Consider the following 21,452-nt stretch of genomic DNA (forward strand, 5'->3'; position numbering starts at 1 on the left):
ACCAAACCAACATTTGTTGTTGAAGTAGAAGTCCTGGGAGTGCATTCTGACGAAGAACAGGAAAGGTAAAAACATTTTTCTTATAGGAAATAGGATTTTGGTGAAGGCTAATCTTGCCGGGTGTCTAAATAGCTAGCCGTGATGGCTGGGCTATGTACTTAGAATATTGCAAAATGTGCTTCATCCGAAAAGCTATTTTAAAATCGGACATATCGAGTGCATAGAGGAGTAATGCATCTATAATTCTTAAAATAATTGTTATGCTTTTTGTGAACGTTTATCGTGAGTAATTTAGCAAACTGTTAGTAAATTCCCCGGAACTTTGCGGGGGGGTATGCTTTTTCTGAACGTCACATGCTAATGTAAAAAGCTGTTTTTTGATATAAATATGAACTTGATTGAACAGACATGCATGTATTGTATAACATAATGCCCTAGGTGTGTCATCTGATGAAGATCATAAAAGGTTAGTGCTGCATTTAGCTGTGGTTTGGGTTTTTGTGACATTATATGCTAGCTTGAAAAATGGGTGTCTGATTATTTCTGGCTGGGCACTCTCCTGACAATCTAAATCTAATGTTTTGCTTTCGTTGTAAAGCCTTTTTGAAATCGGACAGTGTGGTTAGATTAAGGAGAGTCTTGTCTTTAAATAGCTGTAAAATAGTCATATGTTTGAGAAATTGAAGTAATAGTATTTCAAACGATTCAAAAATCGCGCCACTGAATTCAGGTGGCTGTTACGTAGGTGGGACGAATTCGTCCCGCCTTGCCCATAGAGGTTTAAGACCCTCACAAGTCTGGTTCATCCTTAGGAGCAATTTCCAAATGCCTGAAGGGACCACATTTATCTGTAAAAACAATAGTACGCAAGTATAAACACCATGGGACCATGCAGCCATCATACCGCTCAGGAAGGAGACGCGTTCGGTCTCCTAGAGATGAACGTATTTGTGCGAAAAGTGCAAATCAATCCCAGAACAGCAGCAAAGGACCTTGTGAAGATGCTGGAGGAAACGGGTACAAAAGTATCTACAGCCACAGTAAAACAAGTCCTATATCGACATAACCTGAAAGGCTGCTCAGCAAGGAAGAAGCCACTGCTCCAAAACCACCATAAAAAAGCCAAACTACGGTTTGCAACTGCACATGGGGACAAAGATCATCATGAGGAAAATTGTGTGGATATTTTGAAGCAACATCTCAAGACATCACTCAGGAAGTTAAAGCTTGGTCGCAAATGGGTCTTCCAAATGGTCAATGACCCCAAGCATACTTTCAAAGTTGTGGCAAAATGGCTTAAGGACAACAAAATCAAGGTGTTGGCGTGGCCATCACAAAGCCCTGACCTCAATCCTATGGAAAATGTGTGGGCAGAACTGAAAAAGCATGTGCGTGCAAGGAGGCCTACAAACCTGACTCAATTACACCAGATCTGTCAGGAGGAACGGGCCAAAATTCACCCAACGTATTGTGGGAAGCTTGTGGAAGGCTACCCGACACATTTGACACATGTTAAACAATTTAAAGGCAATGCTACCAAACACTAATTGAGTGTATGTAAACTTCTGACCCACTGGAAATGTGATGAAAGAAATAAAAGCTGAAATAAAATCAGTACTATTATTCTGATATTTCACATTCTAAAAATAAAGTGGTGATCCAAACTGACCTAAGACAGGGCATTTTTACTAGGATTAAATGTCAGGAATTGTGAAACGTTTAAATGCATTTGGCTAAGGTGTATGTAAACTTCCGACTTCAACGTGTGTGTGTGTGTGTGTGTGTGTGTGTGTGTGTGTATGCGTATGCATGTATGCATGTATGCATGTATGTATGTATTCTTCCAAGACACGCTTTTAAATGGATAGTCATTGGCTCAATGACTGGATGTCTATGGGAACAGCTAGCATGTCATTATGCTAAAGCTAGTAGCCGCACACTATAGGCCTACTATACTCCCAACAGTGTGCAACTATTTTCTTAATATTGTTTATCCAGCAGTCTGATGTTGGACTTTAGGGGTGAGTTCCTACTCTATTAGTCTCTCAACCAACCTGTCTTGACTAAACAGGAAGGCGGTCCCTAAAAGCCGCAAAAAGCAGGAAACAGGACCCACTTCCTTATCTGAAACACTGATGCTACAGACTACGTATCCTGTGAGATGACTCATCTAAACAGTTACCGTAAAGACATAGGAACCGTCCAAATAAAACTTCAGTACAGATTGTTTATCCCTAAATTCACTTAGGTTTTTGACCACTTTACTGTAACAGTTCCATATTAAAACACTCTTCGGTTTAACTAGAATACATTGAATAATTTCCATAAACAGTTACGCATTTCAGCTAATGCATTATACAAAATTCAAACAGTATTGAGCTTATTTTAAAAAAGAAACTCAGAACCTTACCTTCTCTTGGTGTTGTCTGAAATGTGAATAAAACTGACAAAGGCAAAGTTAACTAGCATACAGTGAGAGACTTAACGGTGAAGGCTCTACTCTCACAATAAAGTGCTGCATGCTGGCTAGACAAGCCCTTTAAGAGACTAGAGGTGGGTGGGCAGATATCACATTCAAAAGACTGTCATTGGTGGGTGATGTCATCAGAAAAAGTAGCCTGATGGTCCAAACACACAACTCTACTGTAGCTGTACAATATCTCATCATTCATCAAGTTTACAGCAGAGCTAAGTTAAAAGCTAGAATCCTTAATTGATACAATAAAGTGTTCTGCTATGGGTACAAGGACTGACCATCCATGATATCATGGCTGGTCATTTAAGAACATTTGAACATCTTGGCCATGTTCTGTTATAATCTCCACCCGGCACAGCCAGAAGAGGACTGGCCAGCCCTCATAGCCTGGTTCCTCTCTAGGTTTTGGCCTTTCGAGGGAGTTTTTCCTAGCCACCGTGCTTCTACACCTGCATTGCTTGCTGTTTGGGGTTTTAGGCTAGGTTACTGTACAGCACTTTTATATATCAGCTGATGTAAGAAGGGCTATATAAATTTGATTTGAATCGCGCAGTCAACAAGTCAAGCAGTCATTTGAAAGAGTAACATTTCAGCAAGACAACTCAACACCAAGATAATGGAATTCATTGCCCTTGACAATCAACCGTTCTGTCGTGGGTGATGTTGGCTTTCGCCGACTGGTCGAGCACCGGTACACGTTGCCCTACCAGAGTTACACAGTAATAGCATCACTGCTATTAGCTTCACGACATACTATGAAACACTGTTTGGGTCTTTACGTGTCAAAAAAAGATGCATGTCAAATAACAGTTCTATTATAGAATGTTGTGTGTTCTGAATGTGCACGTGTAAGCCAAGCACCACCACTACAATCAGTAGCACGATCAAAGCTGTACAAAAAGTCTGCAAACAAGCAAACACCGGCCACGAACGATGTGTTTACAATACGGCCTTGGAAATAACTCATTTGTTAGACCGCAACTTCTGGGGTAGCTAGCTTTAGCTTGGTACCTAGCTAGCACCAATAGCCTGAAAACAATGACCAGTAGAAACGGCAGACATTTCATTTTTCTTAGTTATGATTTAGGAATCCTTGTAAGTATTAGCTAGGTAGCCACTTGTTGTTCGCCTATTGAAATTGAACTTCAGTTCATGAAAATAAATAGCTTGCCAGCTACTTATAACGATAGCTTTGGGCAACCGGGTTAAGCAGCCAGCTAGCTTCATCTGGCTAGTGAGGCTCGACTGGACCGGGTTGTGAAGCTAGCTACAATAAGGTTTAGGCACAATAGTGGAATTTGCAGTTGGCTTTAAAAATAAAAGTACCTATTTGAAAGCAATGAAGGTTACAATTGATGGAATCATGCCATATTTAGAATAGATCATGTTAAACACGGTTGGAATGTGAAGCAATGAAATGGGCTATCAGTCTACTCGGTGACACACACAAAACTGAAGAGTTTACACAAATATTAGCATTGTAGCCATTGCAGGACTGTGAAATCACCTCCCCAGTCAGCCTATTGGGTGTATTGACATTCATATCAGCTATCCCTTAGCTCGAAAAGCTATGACCAGTTTTGTACAACGCGACTCAGACCAGAGCATACCGGACCTATTTTCTCTCCATATCTACCGCAAGCTCTGGACATTTACACCTGGATCTTGCAGCTAGCTAGCTGCTATCCGAGTGACTATTGGGTAACGTCGGTCCCGTAGCTAGCATCAATTATTCCGGAGCTAGCCAGCTGAAGAGTTCCATCAGCCACTCCTGGGCGACAATCACCTATCCGGACCCGTTTACTGCCGATGTGGAGCCCCATCGGGCCTTCACGACTGGACTACTGACGTTATCTGCCCGAGGGAGTAATCCAACTGGCCCCTCCGTCGCGACATAACCTCAACGCCCATCTGCGGCCAGCTAATCGTTAGCGGTCTTATCTGCTGCCATCTGAATAGGTCTATCGGCCAATTTTCTTGGGCCACTATAACTATATTGCCAATTGGATTGGTCCCCTCTACCATACGGAACCCCACTAATCTACCGACGGAAACGCACGAGGTGGCTAAAAACAGACCATCTTCTGCCAACTTGCTACCCATGGCCCGGCTAGTTGTTTGAATCGCCGTGACCGCAACCGACCTCACTACTCACTGGACCCTTTTGATCACTTGGCTAAGCATGCCTCTCCTTAATGTCAATTTGCCTTGTCCATTGCTGTTCTGGTTAGTGTTTTTGTTCCGGACGTCCTAGATGACCAATTCTCATAGCTTTTAGCCGTACCCTTATCCTACTCCTCCTCCGTTCCTCTGGCGATGTAGAGGTGAATCCAGGCCCTGCAGTGCCTAGCTCCACTCCTATTCCCCAGGCGCTCTCTTTTGATGACTTCTGTAACCGTAATAGCCTTGGTTTCATGCATGTTAACATTAGAAGCTTCCTCCCTAAGGTTGTTTTATTCACTGCTTTAGCACACTCTGCCAACCCGGATGTCCTTATCAATGAACCTACCAGGTACCACCCCCAAAGCCGTAAACACGGGCACCCTCATAAATATCATCCTAACCAATTTGCCCTCTAAATACACCTCTACTGTTTTCAACCAAGATCTCAGCCTCATTGCCTGCGTCCGTAATGGGTCAGCGGTTAAACGACCTCCACTCATCACTGTTAAACGCTCCCTGAAACACTTTAGCGAGCAGGCCTTTCTAATCGACCTGGCCCTGGTATCATGGAAGGATATTGACCTCATCCCTTCAGTAGAGGATGACTGTTTTTTTTTTTTTTTTTTTTTAAATGCCTTCCTCACCATCTTAAATAAGCATGCCCCATTCAAGAAATTTAGAACCAGGAGCAGATATAGCCCTTGGTTCTCTCCAGACCTGACTGCCCTTAACCAACACAAAAACATCCTGTGGCGTTCTGCATTAGCGTCGAACGGCCCCCGTGATATGCAGCTATTCAGGGAAGTTAGAAACCAATATACACAGGCAGTTAGAAAAGCCAAGGCTAGCTTTTTCCAAGCAGAAATTTGCTTCCTGCAACACAAACTCCAAAAAGTTCTGGGACACTGTAAGAGCAGAATAAGAGCACCTCCTCCCAGCTGCCCACTGCACTGAGGATAGGAAACTCTGTCAACACCGATAAATCCACTATAATTGAGAATTTCAATAAGCATTTTTCTACGGCTGGCCATGCTTTGGCTACCCCAACTCCGGTCAACAGCACTGCACCCCCCACAGCAACTCGCCCAAGCCTTCCCCATTTCTCCTTCTCCCAAATCCAGTCAGCTGATGTTCTGAAAGAGCTGCAAAAATCTGGACCCCTACAAATCCGCCGGGCTAGACAATCTGGACCCTTTCTTTCTAACATTATCTGCCGAAATTGTTGCAACCCCTATTACTAGCCTGTTCAACCTCTCGTGTCGTCTGAGATTCCCAGAGATTGGAAAGCAGCTGCGGTCATCCCCCTCTTCAAAGGGGGACACACTCTTGACCCAAACTGCTACAGACCTATATCCTACCCTGCCCTTCTAAAGTCTTCGAATGCCAAGTCAACAAACAGATTACCGACCATTTCGAATCCCACCGCACCTTCTCTGCAATGCAATCTGGTTTCAGAGCTGGTCAAGGGTGCACCTCAGCCATGCTCAAGGTCATAAATGATATCCTAACTGCCATCGATAAGAAACAATACTGTGCTGTCGTATTCATTGACCTGGCCAAGGCTTTCGACTCTGTCAATCACCACATCCTCATCGGCAGACTCAATAGCCTTGGTTTCTCAAACGATTGCCTCATCTGGTTTACCAACTAATTCTCTGATAGAGTTCAGTGTGTCAAATCGGAGGGCCTGTTGTCCGGGCCTCTGGCAGTCTATGGGGGTGCCACAGGGTTCAATTCTCGGGCCAACTATTTTCTCTGTATACATCAATGATGTCGCTCTTGCTGCTAGTGAGTCTCTGATCCACCTCTACGCAGACGATACCATTCTGTATACTTCTGGCCCTTCTTTGGACACTGTTAACTACCCTCCAGATGAGCTTCAACGCCATACAACTCCACTTCCGTGGCCTCCAACTGCTCTTAACCTGTTGGGGATAGGGGGCAGTATTTGCACGGCCGGATAAAAAACGTACCCGATTTAATCTGGTTACTACTCCTGCCCAGTAACTAGAATATGCATATAATCCAAGTAGATTTGGAACGAAACCACTAAAAAGTTTCTAAAACTGTTTGAATGGTGTCTGAGTATAACAGAACTCATATGGCAGTCAAAACCCTGAGACAAATCCTAACAGGAAATGGAAATCTGATGTGTGGAATCACTTCAAACCTTTGCCATTGAAACACACGGACTTATTAATCATTTAGCACTTCCTGAGGCTTCCACTAGATGTCAACAGTCTTTATAAAGTGGTTTGATTCTTCTATGGTAGAAACTGACCCAAAGAGAGGCTTGGGAAGTTGGTCACAGGGAGAGGGCTATTACTACTATGACGCGGGCCCCCATGGGAAACCTTTTGTTCCTAAAGGTTTAGTAAGACAATGCAATCGTCCGCCTTGAATATTATTGAAGCTCTGGTTGAAAAAGGCCCTAAAGATTTGTTAAACAACGTTTGACATGTTTGAACGAACGTAAATAAATATTTTTTTACACATTCGTGACGACAAGTCCCGCGCTCTTCAGTACATTATGAGTAGCCTTCGGAACGCGCTAACAAGAAGGAACTATTGGGACATAAATTATTAACTTTTCAAAAACAAAACTACATTTGTTGTGGATCTGGGATACCTGGAAGTGCCTTCTGATGAAGATAATCAAAGGTAAGGGAATATTTACAATAGTATATTTGATTTTAGATGGTTCCAAGATGGCGCTAACATGTATCGCCTAGCCTATTTTTCTGAACATACCACGTCGTTTATTGCAAAGTGTGATTTCGCAGTAAAGTTATTTTTAAATCTGGCAATGTGGTTGCATTCACGAGATGTTAATCTATAATTCTTTGAATGACAATATTACATTTTAACAATGTTTTCGAATAGTAATTTTGTAAATTGTAGCGCTGATCCACCGGAAGCATTTGAGGGAAAATATTTTCTGAACTTCATGCGCCGATGTAAAATGCTGTTTTTATATATAAATATGAACTATCGAACAAAAAATGCATGTATTGTGTAACATGATGTCCTAGGAGTGTCATCTGATGAAGATTGTCAAAGGTTAGTGCTGCATTTAGCTGTGTTTGGGGTATTTGTGATGCATCTAGTTGCTTTGAAAATGGCAGTGTGATTTTTTTTTGCCAGGGTACTCTCCTAACAATCTAATGTTTTGCTTTTGCTGTAAAGCCTTTTTGAAAATCGGACAATGTGGTTCGATTCAGGAGAGGCATCTATAAAATGGTGTAAAATAGTCACATGTTTGAGAAATTGAAGTTATAGCATTTATGGGGTTTTGTATTTCGCGCGACGTGATTCCACTGGCTGTTGACTACCACGTTCCCAGATGGGTTAAATACAAGTAAAACTAAATGCATGCTCTTCAACCGATCGCTGCCTGCACCTGCCCACCATCACTACTCTGGACGGTTCTGAATGAGAACATGTGAACAACTACAAATACCTAGGTGTCTGGTTAGACTGTAAACTCTCCTTCCAGACTCACATCAAACATCTCCAATCCAAAGTTAAATCTAGAATTGGGTTCCTATTTCGCATCAAAGCATCTTTCACTCATGCTGCCAAACATACCCTCGTAAAACTGACCATCCTACCGATCCTCGACGATGTCATTTACAAAATAGCCTCCAATACCCTACTCAATAAATTGGATGCAGTCTATCACAGTGCCATTCGTTTTGTCACCAAAGCTCCATATACTACCCACCACTGCGACCTGTACGCTCTCGTTGGCTGGCCCTCGCTTCATACTCGTCGCCAAACCCACTGGCTCCAGGTCATCTACAAGACCCTGCTAGGTAAAGTTCCCCCTTAGCTCGCTGGTCACCATAGCAGCACCCACCTGTAGCACGCACTCCAGCAGGTATATCTCTCGTCACCCCCAAAGCCAGTTGCTCCTTCGGCCGCCTCTCCTTCCAGTTCTCTGCTGCCAATGATAGGAACTAGAAAAATCTCAAACAGGAAACACTTCTCCCTCACTAGCTTTAAGCACCAGCTCTCAGAGCAGCTCACAGATCACAGCACCTGTACATAGCCCATCTATAATTTAGCCCAAATAACTACCTCTTCCCCTTCTGTATTTATTTATGCTTCTTTGCACCCCATTATTTCTATTTCTACTTTGCACTTTCTTCCACTGCAAATCTACCATTCCAGTGTTTTACTTGATATATTGTATTTACTTCGCCCCCATCGCCTTTACCTCCCATCTCACCTCATTTGCTCATTTTTTATAGACTTATTTTTCTACTATATTATTGACTGTATGTTTGTTTTACTCCATGTGTAACTCTGTTGTATGTGTCAAACGGCTTGCTTTATCTTGGCCAGGTCGCAATTGTAAATGAGAACTTGTTCTCAACTTGCCTACCTGGTTAAATAAAGGTGAAATAAATATTGCACTGTACAGGTTTACCTAAGGATTGGGGATCAATGCAATGGGTTATCAGTCTACTCAATACCCAAGATATTTTTTCCCAACGTCATCCTCAGAGTTATCAGACTCCAAAACATCCATGCAGTATTGTTTTCCCTCTGGAAGTGTTCAATACACAAAGGTCGACAATACATGTGGCTCATCTCAGTTGTTTCAGAGTCCCGCAATAAGAGCTACGATGCTAATGTTCTCTGGGTGTCACCGAATAGACTGATGCACCATGTCATTGATCCACAATCATAGGTAAGGCTGTACAGTGAAATAAGTATGCCCCCAATGCAATTCTAAAGTATAATACATCCAGTGTGATTGCAACAGATTGTCATCAAATTATTGTCTTATTGATTTTATAAGACATTCCAACCTCGTTTAGCATGATCTATTCAATTATGGCATAATTCTACCATTTATATTCATTTGCATCACTGTTAATGAGGTACTTTTATTTTGAAGGCTAACCGCAAAGTCCACTATTGTGGCTAATCCTTATTGTGGGTAGCTTCACATAGATGGACTCCCAATCACAGCCAGATGTGATACAGCCTGGATTCAAACCAGGGAGTGTAGTGACACCTCTTGCACGGAGATGCAGTACCTTAGACCACTGCGTCCGTGTGTGTGTGTAGCTATTTAACAGTACTAGAATGCTTAAAAAGGCCGCAGAAATGTTAAATAATCGGTATCGGGTTTTTTTGGCAAGGAAAATATCGGAAACGGCCAAAATTGTCATATCGGTGCATCACTAGTTAGAGCTACGGTTAGTAGATATAGTTGAAATCTTACTGAGTCTGTAGAGCATCTACAGATGGACTATCAGAATAAGGTGTTACGAAATATTTAAATGTTCAAGATGTATCCATCCACACAAATGTAAGATAGGTTACACCAATACACAATACCTCAGTGGCACTCTTTACAGACAGATTTAGCTGTTCCTATTTGGGTAGAGACTAGAGAGTGAGACAAACAGTGAATTCTTCTATCCCTGTAGCTGGCTCAGAATTGTGCATGCGTCTTTGGCTTGTCCGAGGGAAAAGTGAGGGCCCCTCTCCAGTCTGCTCATTACCATTCCAGTCACGTCTCAGCCCAAATTCATCCGGAGAAAAACTCAGGCCATTGTTAGGAGGGCATGTGCATTTGGTTCTTTGAGAAGCGTGGGCCAAACTATGTATTTGTTCCAATGGGTTGTGTGTGTGTGTTGTCTAGGGCTGGGCGATAAACTGTAAAAACTATAACGGTATTCATTCACGGACCAGTTTGGATTTTTACATGACCTTCTATAAAAACGGTATTTTTATGTTTTATTTGTCACATTAAATATTTCAGAGCTGGGCAAAAGATACATCAAGATGTATCTTGTTACAAACACAAGACACTAAAGACCAACATATCAAACCAAAACACTTTTTCAAAGTATTGTATTACGATTAAATACAGGTATATTGGAGGTATTTAGTCATTTCGAAATACATTTGCAACATTATCAGCAACAACAAAAAAAACTCAGTTGCTATGTCTGTGATTGTTTATCTACCTTAGTCGAATGCACTGACTAAGTCGCTCTGGTTAAGTGTGTCTGATAAAATGACCAAAACGTAAACATGAACAATTCCAAAGCACACTGGTTATTATTTTAGGCCTTGTTTCAGGGGTATCATTCAAATAATACCCAGCGTGCGTTGCAAGTGTTCATTTAGCAGACACTTATCACACCATGAGACTTTGATACGAATGCAGGGTGAAATGGTGCCAGAAAGTTGTGAATTGCACAACAACAAAAAGTATAGAAAACTATTTTGAAAACAAATTACAGTTTTCGGAAATATCTTGTTACAAAATACATTGGATTGTAGTTCAGGCCGTAAAAATCTACTTTACAAAATACTAAAGTAATTTAAATACGCATTTCAAAATACAAATACAGTATGAAACTGCCAACAGCTGAGGACTGCTAGCAAACTTGCCAGCATAACAAGTCAACAACTTCAGGAAGGTACGCTTGCCAAATAGAGACGCCTGGAATTCCCTCGTGGCAAAAGTAAGAACCGCAATTGAAGCCGAACATGCAGTCAAAGGATAATTATTGTGAATGAGAAATGTAGATATTTTATCATTCCGAAAAAAGAATAGGACCAAATACTGTAAAGAAAATTAGGAAAGTACCATACGATGTATTTTGGCCATGTCATCCAGCCCTAGTGTTCACATTTCACTGTGTGTATGTGCGCGCCCAGGTGTGTCTGCATGTGTGTGTGTTCACAATCAGTATGTGACTGTGCGGGAAGTTGAGCTGCCAATGCTGGCCTTGACCATAGAACCTTGCTAAGCACTTTCTGATCGTTGCATGTTGTACTGAACAGTTCACAGGGGGTGGAACCGAAAGTCCATCATGTTTGCTGTTCCATGTTTATTTACAATATAGCGAGAACTTCATTTGCAGTCAAGGAAATTCCCTAAAACAATCCCCCATACCATCAATGAGCTTGCATTTCCACTGGGAACCTCACCCCACACTCGATTCATTGCAAAGCCCTATTGAGCAAGTCTGCTGGCCAGGCCCCCCAAAGAGTATATTTCACAATAAGCAAAAATGTATTACAGTTTTGGTGAATAAATAATCGCCCTTTTGTAGCTACAGCAAATAAGACCACCAAACTGTCAGTTTACAGATGTTTTGTCAGGTCGAATTTTGTCAAAAGAAAGTCTCTCGCTTAACAGTACAGTAGTAGGAAAGTATAAGAGACTTAAATGGGCAAGGTGGGACGCTTGCGTCCCACCTACTCAACAGCCAGTTGAATCCTGTGGCGCGTTATTCAAATACCTTAGATATGATATTACTTCAATTTTTCAAAAATATGACTATTTTACACCATTTTAAAGATAAGACTCTCGTTAATCTAACCACACTGTCCGATTTCAAAAAGGCTTTACAACGAAAGCAAAACATTAGATTGTCAGCAGAGTACCGAGCCAGAAATAATCAGACACCCATTTTTCAAGCTAGCATATAATGTCACATAAACCCAAACCACAGCTAAATGTAGCACTAACCTTTGATGATCTTCATCAGATGACAACCCTAGGACATTATGTTATACAATACATGCATGTTTTGTTCAATCAAGTTCATATTTATATCAAAACCAGCTTTTTACATTAGCATGTGACTAGCATGTGACTAGCATTCCCACCGAACACTGCCGGTGAATTTACTAAATTACTCACGATAAACGTTCACAAAAAGCATAACAATTATTTTAAGAATTATAGATACAGAACTCCTCTATGCACTCGATATGTCCGATTTTAAAATAGCTTTTCGGTGAAAGCACATTTTGCAATATTCTCAGTAGATAGCCCGGCATCACAGGGCTAGCTATTTAGACACCCAGCAGGTTTAGCACTCATCAAAGTCAGATTTACTATAAGAAAAATGTTATTACCTTTGTTGTCTTCGTCAGAATGCACTCCCAGGACTTCTACTTCAATAACAAATGTTGGTTTGGACCAAAATAATCCATCGTTATATCCAAACAGCGGCGTTTTGTTCGTGCGTTCTAGACACTATCCTAAAGGCTAAATAAGGGTGACGAGCATGGCGCAATTCGTGACAAAAGAATTCTAAATATTCCATTACCGTACTTCGAAGCATGTCAACCGCTGTTTAAAATCAATTTTTATGCAATTTTTCTCATAAAAAAGCGATAATATTCCGACCGGGAATCTGCGTTTAGATAAACAGACAAAGGAAAAGAAAGCATTCGGTCGAAGCGGGCACGCGCCTAAGCCCATAGTACTCCGAGTGGCCACTTGCCAAAAGCGATAAAGTGTTTCAGCCAGAGCCTGCCTCGATATCGTTCAACGTTTTCCCGGGCTCTGAGACCCTATGGAAGACGTAGGAAGTGTCACGTTATTGCAGATCCTGAGTCTTCAATAAAAAGAGCCAAGATGAAACACTACTTCTCAGACAGGCCACTTCCTGCTTGAAATCTTCTCAGGTTTTGGCCTGCCATAGGAGTTCTGTTATACTCACAGACACCATTCAAACAGTTTTAGAAACTTTAGGGTGTTTTCTATCCAAAGCCAATAATTATATGCATATTCTAGTTACTGGGCAGGAGTAGTAACCAGATTAAAAATCGGGTTCGTTTTTTTATCCAGCCGTGTCAATACTGCCCCCTAGCCCTAACAGGTTAAGTCCATAAATAGTGTGAACAAAGGCACTGAATCTACAGAGGGAAAGAGAATAGAAAATGTCCTCATATTAAAGAAATAGCATTTTATTTGGTATATTTAGGACGTCTTGGGGGTATGATATTTGTGTGTGGACCCCAGGAAGTGTAGCTGCAGCTTTTGCAACAGCTAATGAGGATCCTAATAAAATACCAAACCTGACTGAGCTTGAGAGGATCTGCAGAGGAAAAATGGGAAAAACTCCCCAAATACAGGTGTGTCAAGCTTGTAGCGTCATACCCAAGAAGATTTGAGGCTGTTATCGCTGCCAAAGGTGCTTCAACAAAGTAGAGTAAAGGGTCTGAATACTTATGTAAATCTGATAAACATTTATCTATATATAAAAAAAAGTCTAAAACCCCGTTTATGCTTTGTCATTATGGGGTATTGTGTGTAGATTGATGAGGGGGGAAAAAACGATGTCATACATTTTAGAAAAAGGCTGTAACGTAACAATGTGGAAAAAGCCAAGGGGTCTGAATACATTGTATGGAATCGTGACAATCGCAATACATATCGGCACCCAAGTATTGTGATAATATCATGAGGTCCCTGGCAATTCCCAAACCTACCTTTCAGGCTATCACTTGACCTCAACTGTACACATTGCTTTATGCCTAGTGCCTACACACACACACACACACACACACACACACACACACACACACACACACACACACCTCTCGCAAATACAATACTGCAACCTGGGCTTTACCCATGATAACTTGCGCAAGAAGTGAGATATATATTGCTTCATGTATAGGCTACGTTATTGCTGCATCTTGTCTCTGCAGCGCTGTGATCCTCTTGAACTTCATGTAGGTAAATGCCCTGAAGGCTCCAAAATGGACCGTTAAATAGATAGGTGATTTTAAAAAGTCGGCCTTGTACAGTATCTAACACTCATGGTAAGATGATTACACTACAGAAAGAGGAGAAAAAGTCCCTGAAACGGCATGGAAAACAGGCTTATAACCTATGCTTAGCCAATCCGATCTGATGTTACGGAAGTTATCTGCAATGACATCACCTACGGTGCCACTTGGCTCTCTCCCATGTTAAATAGCCTAAGCAAACAATAGGCTTTGTGAAGCCTGTTGTGATTATTCCTATGGCACACAGACAAAGGGCCTGTTTTGATTACTCCTATATGACACCAACACTATGGACACTAAAAACACGGTGACCCTCCTCACGTGTCACAAATCGAACAGTAAAATCTCACAGAATGAGCCTCAGTATCACTTCTGGATCAGGTTCGCTAATCCAGCTGTTCCAAACCAACTTGATTAAGTCAAAAACGTGTAAGGCGTTAGAGGCCCAAATAGGCCTTGTTCTGTACTCAGAAAAACAGAACTAAACACGGAGAACATAAACTGATGAAGCCAACATACCTGGCATCATTCAAAGCAATGTTGTGTTCTCAGCAAACAATATTTTGCCTACATAGGCTAGATCATAGGTGCAACAGACCTGAAAATGTCTTCATGTGAAAGCAATTCATTTCACAACAGCTGCTCATCTTGAACATGAGGGTAAGTACTTTCCAACTATTGGGGAAGGAACAGCGTTATGGCGACACAAACATATTCCCTGTGGAGCCACAAAATACAGACAACGCAAAATAGAGCAACAGAACACAGACAATGCCAGCAAGCAGGAAGAAAAGAAAAAGAGCGGACAAACACGTAGGAGCTCAATCATCCATAACAAATTCTTTGAGTCTTAGATCTGTACACACTTCTCAGCATCCAGAGGTGTCAACTTGAGGTTGTGCATTGGTCTTACATGGAGGGACTGAAAAACCACGGTGCTCAATCATACCAGGTGTGGATTTTCCTTGCTGGCGAGTTGCAATTCGAGTAAGCTACTCAAGTCCAACCAATAAACAGTGCACTGAATTAGTGTTGACAGCAAGCATAAGACAAGTGATATTCTTCTGCACAATACACATCCTGGTAGCTGGGACCATGACCAGGTCCAAAGATACAGTACAATAGAATTTATCCTACCTGGGTTTCATTGGCGATGCGTGGAGGCACCTCGATGCCAATCTTTGTTAACTCGCGGTCCTTGTAGCGACCGTACTGGTCGTATCCCATGTACCCTCCGCCGGTGGCGATGAGGAGGGGAAAGGGCCTGACACGAGCCTGAAGGCCTAGAGAGGCTGCATTGAAACGCCCTCGCCCTGCATATACACAGAGGTTTATATTAGGAACAGTTTAAGCATTTCCCATAACAAGTATTGCATATCCAGTACCAGTCAAAAGTTTTCAGACCTACTCATTACAGGGTTTTTCAATATTTTACACATTGTAGAATAGTAAAGAAATCAAAACTATGAAATAACACATATGGAATCATGTAGTAACCAAAAAAAAAAGTGTTAACCTGTCTGGGCTAGGGGGCAGTATTTTCACGGCCGGATGAAAAACGTACCCAATTTGAACAGGTTACTACTCTGGCCCAGAAACTAGAATATGCATATTATTAGTAGATTTGGATAGAAAACACTCTGAAGTATCTAAAACTGTTTGAATGGTGTCTGTAAGTATAACCAAACTCATATGGCTGGCAAAAAACTGAGAAAAATACAAGCAGGAAATGAAAATCTGGTGCCTGTAGGTTTTTCAAGTCATTGCCAATCGAACACAGTGACTAAGGATTAATTTTGCACTTCCTAAGGCTTCCACTAGATGTCAACAGTCTTTAGAAAGTTGTTTGAGGCGTCTATGATGAACAGAGACCGAATGAGAAGGCTGGGAAGTTGGTCACCCAGGGAAGGACATCACTTCATTGGCGCGCATTCACGAGAGAGGAAGCTCTGTTCCAAAACGTTTTTCAAGACACAGGAATGTTCAGGTTGAAATATTACTGAATCTTCACGTTCTAAAGGCCCTAAAGATTGATGCTATACAACGTTTGACATGTTTGAACGAACGTAAATAGATTTATTTTTTTACTTTTCGTCGTCACATTTTCCGCGCGCTTCCTACATTCGGAGTAGCTGAACTGAACGCGCAAACAACAAGGAGTTATTTGGACATAAATTATGAACTTTATCGAACAAAACATTTGTTGTGGAGCTGGGATTCCTGGAAGTGCCTTCTGATGAAGATTATTAAAGGTAAGTAAATATTTCTAATGCTATTTATGCATTTAGATGACTGGCGGGTATCTGTATTGCGTAGTGTATTTTTCTGAGCACAGTACTCAGATTGCAAAGTGTGCTTTCCCAGTAAAGTTATTTTGAAATCTGTCAATGCGGTTGCATTCAGGAGATGTTAATCTATAATTCTTTGAATAACAGTTTAATATTTTATCAACGTTTATGACGAGTATTTTTGTAAATTGTAGTACTGATTCACCGGAAGTTTTGGGGGAAATACATTTTCTGAACGTCACGCGCCAATGTAAAATGCTGTTTTTGGATATAAATATGAACTTGATAGAACAAAAAATGCATGTATTGTCTAACATAATGTCCTAGGAGTGTCATCTGATGAAGCTTGTCAAAGGTTAGTGCATAATTTTAGCTGGTTTTCTGCTTTTGGTGACGCCTGTCCTTGCATTGAAAATGGCTGTGTGTAATTTTTTGTCTATGTACTGTCCTAACATAATCTAACTTTATGCTTTCGCCGTAAAGTCTTTTTGAAATCGGACAACGTGGTTGGATTAAGGAGATGTTTATCTTTCAAATGGTGTAAAATAGTTGATTGTTTGAGAAATTGAAATTATTCGATTTTTGCTATCTTGTCAAGCAATCCTGTTACCGGGATGAGAACGGGGTCCGATAGAGGTTAAATCAATATATTTTATATTAAAGATTCTTCAAAGTAGCCACCCTTTGCCTTGACAGATTTGCACACTCTTGGCATTCGCTCAACCTGCTTCATGAGTTAGTTATCTGGAATGCATTTCAATTAACAGGTGTGCCTTGTTAAAAGTTAATTTGTGGAATCTCTTTCCTTCTTAATGCGTTTGAGCAAATCAGTTGTGTTGTGACAAGGTAGGGGTGGCATACAGAAAGACCTATTTGGTAAAAGAGCATGTCCATATTATGGCAAGAACAGCTCAAATAAGCAAAGAGAAACAACAGTCCATCATTACTTTAAGAAATGAAAGTCAGTCAATACTGAAAATGTAAAGAACTTTGAAAGTTTCTTCAAGTGCAGTCACAAAAACCATCAAGCACTATGATGAAACTGGCTCTCATGAGGACCACCACAGGAAAGGAAGGCCCAGAGTTACCTCTGCTGCAGAGGATAAGTTCATTAGTTACCAGTTCAGAAATTGCAGGCTAAATGAATGCTTCAGAGGTCAAGTAACGGACATCTCGACATCAACTGTGCAGAGGAGACTGCGTGAAAAAGGCCTTCATGGTCGATTTGCTGCAAAGAAACCACTACTAAAGGACACCAATAAGAAGAAGAGACTTGCTTGGGCCAAGAAACACGAGCAATGGTCATTAGACTGGTGGAAATCTGTCCTTTGGTCTGATGAGTCCAAATGAGATTGTTGGTTGCAACCGCCGTGTCTTTGTGAGACGCCGAGTAGGTAAACGGATGATCTCCGCATGTGTAGTTCCCACCATGAAGTATGGAGGAGTTGTGTTGGTCTGTGATTTATTTAGAATTCAAGGTACACTTTACCAGCATGGCTACCACAGCGTTCTGCAGCGATACGCCATCCCATCTGGTATGCGCTTAGTGGGACTATCATTTTTTTCAACAGGACAATGACGCAACCCACCTCCAGGCTGTCTAAGGGCTATTTGACCAAGAAAAGTGATGGTGCTGCATCAGATGACCTGGCCTCACTGTCTCTGAATTTGCTACCTTGGTGTCAGAGGTGAGATGGCGACCCTGTGAGGCCATTGGAGGATATGCATATTATTGGTACCATTTGAAAGAAAACACTTTGAAGTTTGTAGAAATGTTAAAATAATGTAGGAGAATATAACAGATATGGTAGGAGAAAATCAAAAGAAAAACCAAGCAGATGTTTATTTTTTTGAGAGACCATCCTCTTAGAAATGTAAGAGAAAGCTCATATTGTAAAATAGCTCCCTGGACGCAATTCCTATGGCTTCCACGGGGTGTCAGCAGTCTGTTCAAAGTTTCAGGCTTGTAACTTCAAAAACAAAGAAATAAGAGTTTTTGTATGTAAACAGTCTTGAAAATCCGTGTCATCGCGCGCCATGATGAAGTTGCGCACCTGCTAAAATTGGACATACTTCTTTCCGAAAGATATATTATAGTTTGATTACATTTTAGGGTGTCTGAGGAGTAAATAAACATATTTTGACTTGAAACAAAGTTTAGGGGTAGATTTTCGGATTCCTTTCCCTGCTAGTTGAACGAGTGGATTAGTCAAATCAATTGCGCCAACTAAACTGACTTTTTGGGATATAAAAAAGATGTTACCTAACAAAACGACACTACATGTCATCTCTGGGACTCTGGAAGACAAATCAGAGGAAGATTTTCAAAAAGTAAGTGAATATTTAATCTTTATGTGAATGTATGAAACCTTTGCCGGTGGAAAATATATTTTGATGTGGGGCGCCGTCCTCAAACAATCGCATGGCATGTTTTCGCTGTAATAGCTCCTGTAAATTGGACAGCGCAGTTAGATTAAAAGAAAGTTTGTAAGCGATACAGAAGGGTAGAGGGTAGTAAAGCTTGTGTGTTCATCTTATTTATTAGCACAGGGACTAATGCGAAGGTAGCCTAAGAGTGTGTCACAGCCTCAGTCACCAATATGTAGGTTGTAAAAACCTGGGTCAGGTCTGGGACTGAGGATGTCAGTGTGAAACTCACCACTGGATAATGAACACCATGGCCACTGCTGAAACTGCCGGGCTCTTTGTGCTCTGAGGAGGAGCCAGTCACTGCAGACAGACAGAAGCAGCACATATTGTAAATGTACCCAATGAGATGGACTCCAAAATGTAGATTTTCCTACTTGTCTGTGTCAACAAACTTATTGGCATTATGATACAATACCCAAACCAAAAACCATTGCAAACTATACCAAGAACTGAGAAGTGGCAGTTTGACAGTCAGATGAGGTCAAAAAGGAACATAAACGGCAACCCTCCTGTTCGGGTTGGACATGTCTGTAAGGCTATTAATATTAAGGCATGTTCCAGAAACAGCACTACACCAGAGCATATTATTGGTGCAATAAAGCTACTATTTTGCTGGCGGTGCAACAACTAAACTGTGTGACACTGTCACTGACAGTTTGACAGAGACAATGCAGAATCATAAAGTGGTGTGGTACACTTAAGCAATAAGGCACGAGGGGGTGTACCTGGATACAGCCCTTAGCTGTGGTATACTGGCTATATACTACAAACCTCCGAGGTGCCCCATTTCTGTTATAAACAGAATTACAACAGTAAAACAAATGTTTGTCATACCAGTGGTATAGGACACTTTTTTGCCAATTCCGGGCTCAAACCACCCGGTTTATATAAGTATATAATATACTATATTGCTGACAAGTAGATTTGTTGACACGAGTAACACGACATTGGCATCATAAGATAAGAGCTTGCTAGTTAGCTAACACTAGCTGGCTAGCTAATGTTTGCTGCAAGAATTTATGAAATGAGCAAACCAGTATTAATTTTCTCCTACCAAGACAGCTACTGTGTCTTACGACTCTTCCAATAGTGTGAAGCTACCACACATTGAAAAAGCAACGTATATTACCTGCCACATCTCCCTGCAGTCAGTGGCAGCTGATAAGAGCACACCTTTCCTAAGGACGCTGCCATCTTGTGAGTGTGTAGAACGCGAATGTTCTTCTTTGAAAGCGTTATGGCAGACAACACCTATCGATGTATTGCCGCCACCTACTGTACGGGGTCTTTAAGAAATATATTACTCCCCAAACAAATGCTATAGGTGCATGCTGCCACCTACTGTTTGTTGTATTTCAGGCCAAATAATTCAAATAAAACTAAAACAAAATAAACGATGTACTCCTTTATTTCAGAATAAACTGTGAACGCCCATCCCTATAGGAAGAGCATCTTCGGACATGCTTTGCAATGTTTCAGCAGTGAAGTCCTGGATACTCAAACTTTTCAGCCGCAGATACTGTATCGTTACAATGTCCAGTTTTTCCTTTGACTTTTTGTTAAGTACAATTAATCATATGTGCAATAAACACCATTAAAAAAAATCCACCTTCACGATCAGCATATCAGTTTCCCCTCAACTGTTGAACACTGAATCTACGGTCTGCGGAGCATCCACCGCCACATTTTCAGCTCCCTTCGCTCCTTCAACTATTTCACTTGTAGCCCTGGTCACTTCACTCGTGTTAACCCTAAGCGGGAATTGGGAATGTGGTTTCCATCACAATTACAACAGCGAACACTCTCAGATTCTTCAACAACATTGCTTCTGCACACACTTGATACATGTCCATACCTTTTGCAATTCCGGCAAAACAACGGATTGGACACAAACGTTCTCGCCGAAAATCTAACACATCCCATCTTCACATGTGAAGGGAGATACTCTTCGTCAAACATCAATAATACCAAAAGGCTTTTTAATTTCCTCAAATCCACTACAAAATTCCAGCGTGCTTCAACTACTCCTTGTATGCTCCTACATAAACCATGCGGCCTCCACATCCAACGCGACGCCTAGAACGCTAGCGTTAACAACCAATCATAACTCGGTATTGAGGAACGCTGCTGTTAATTATTCTTCTTCTTCGGGGTTTATCGGCGGTTGGCATCCACGTGTGGTGCGTTACCGACACATACTGTACTGGAGTGTGGGCCAGAGACCGGGAGAAACTAAATCCTACCTGCCAGCTCCATTGCTCTTAAACAAAGATAACATATTTGAGACTATATCTAATGACGTTCTACTCAATATACTCTGATACTAGATATCAGCCTCTCTCTTTCCCTCTGGTACTGCCCTCCACACTGTAGTAATACATGCTCCATGGTCTCTGTTTCCTGGCAATAATCACACTTTCCTGTTGGATGCTTTCCTATCACATTTAAAGTCTTATTCAACCGGCCGTGTCCCACCCTTCATCTTGTAAAAATATCCTCTTCTCTTCTGTCCCTTCCTGCTGTCCTCCCCTCCC

General features: G+C 41.4%; 1 protein-coding gene across 5 annotated transcripts in view; it reads right to left on the reverse strand.

Annotated features, from left to right (window-relative positions):
- The window catches only part of pisd (phosphatidylserine decarboxylase), a 55,430-nt gene extending 34,426 nt beyond the window's left edge, over positions 1-21,004 (reverse strand). For 3 of the 5 annotated variants that reach the window (XM_082958130.1, XM_014128221.3, XM_045689915.2), the window contains exons 1-3: positions 20,774-21,004; positions 19,148-19,218; positions 15,338-15,513 (exon numbers count right to left, since the gene is read on the reverse strand). In XM_082958130.1, the coding sequence (XP_082814256.1) occupies positions 15,338-15,513; positions 19,148-19,218; positions 20,774-20,982 (456 nt within the window). In that variant the 5' untranslated portion in view covers positions 20,983-21,004. Of the gene's footprint in view, positions 1-2,410; positions 2,552-15,337; positions 15,514-19,147; positions 19,219-20,047; positions 20,188-20,773 lie in introns of those variants that run through there. The other 2 variants (XM_014128223.3, XM_014128224.3) reach the window with 2 other exon arrangements.
- Between the last annotated feature and the right edge of the window lie 448 nt (positions 21,005-21,452).

This window comes from Salmo salar, chromosome 11 (genome assembly GCF_965601325.2).
Source record: "Salmo salar chromosome 11, fSalSal1, whole genome shotgun sequence".
Taxonomy (NCBI): Eukaryota; Metazoa; Chordata; class Actinopteri; order Salmoniformes; family Salmonidae; genus Salmo; species Salmo salar.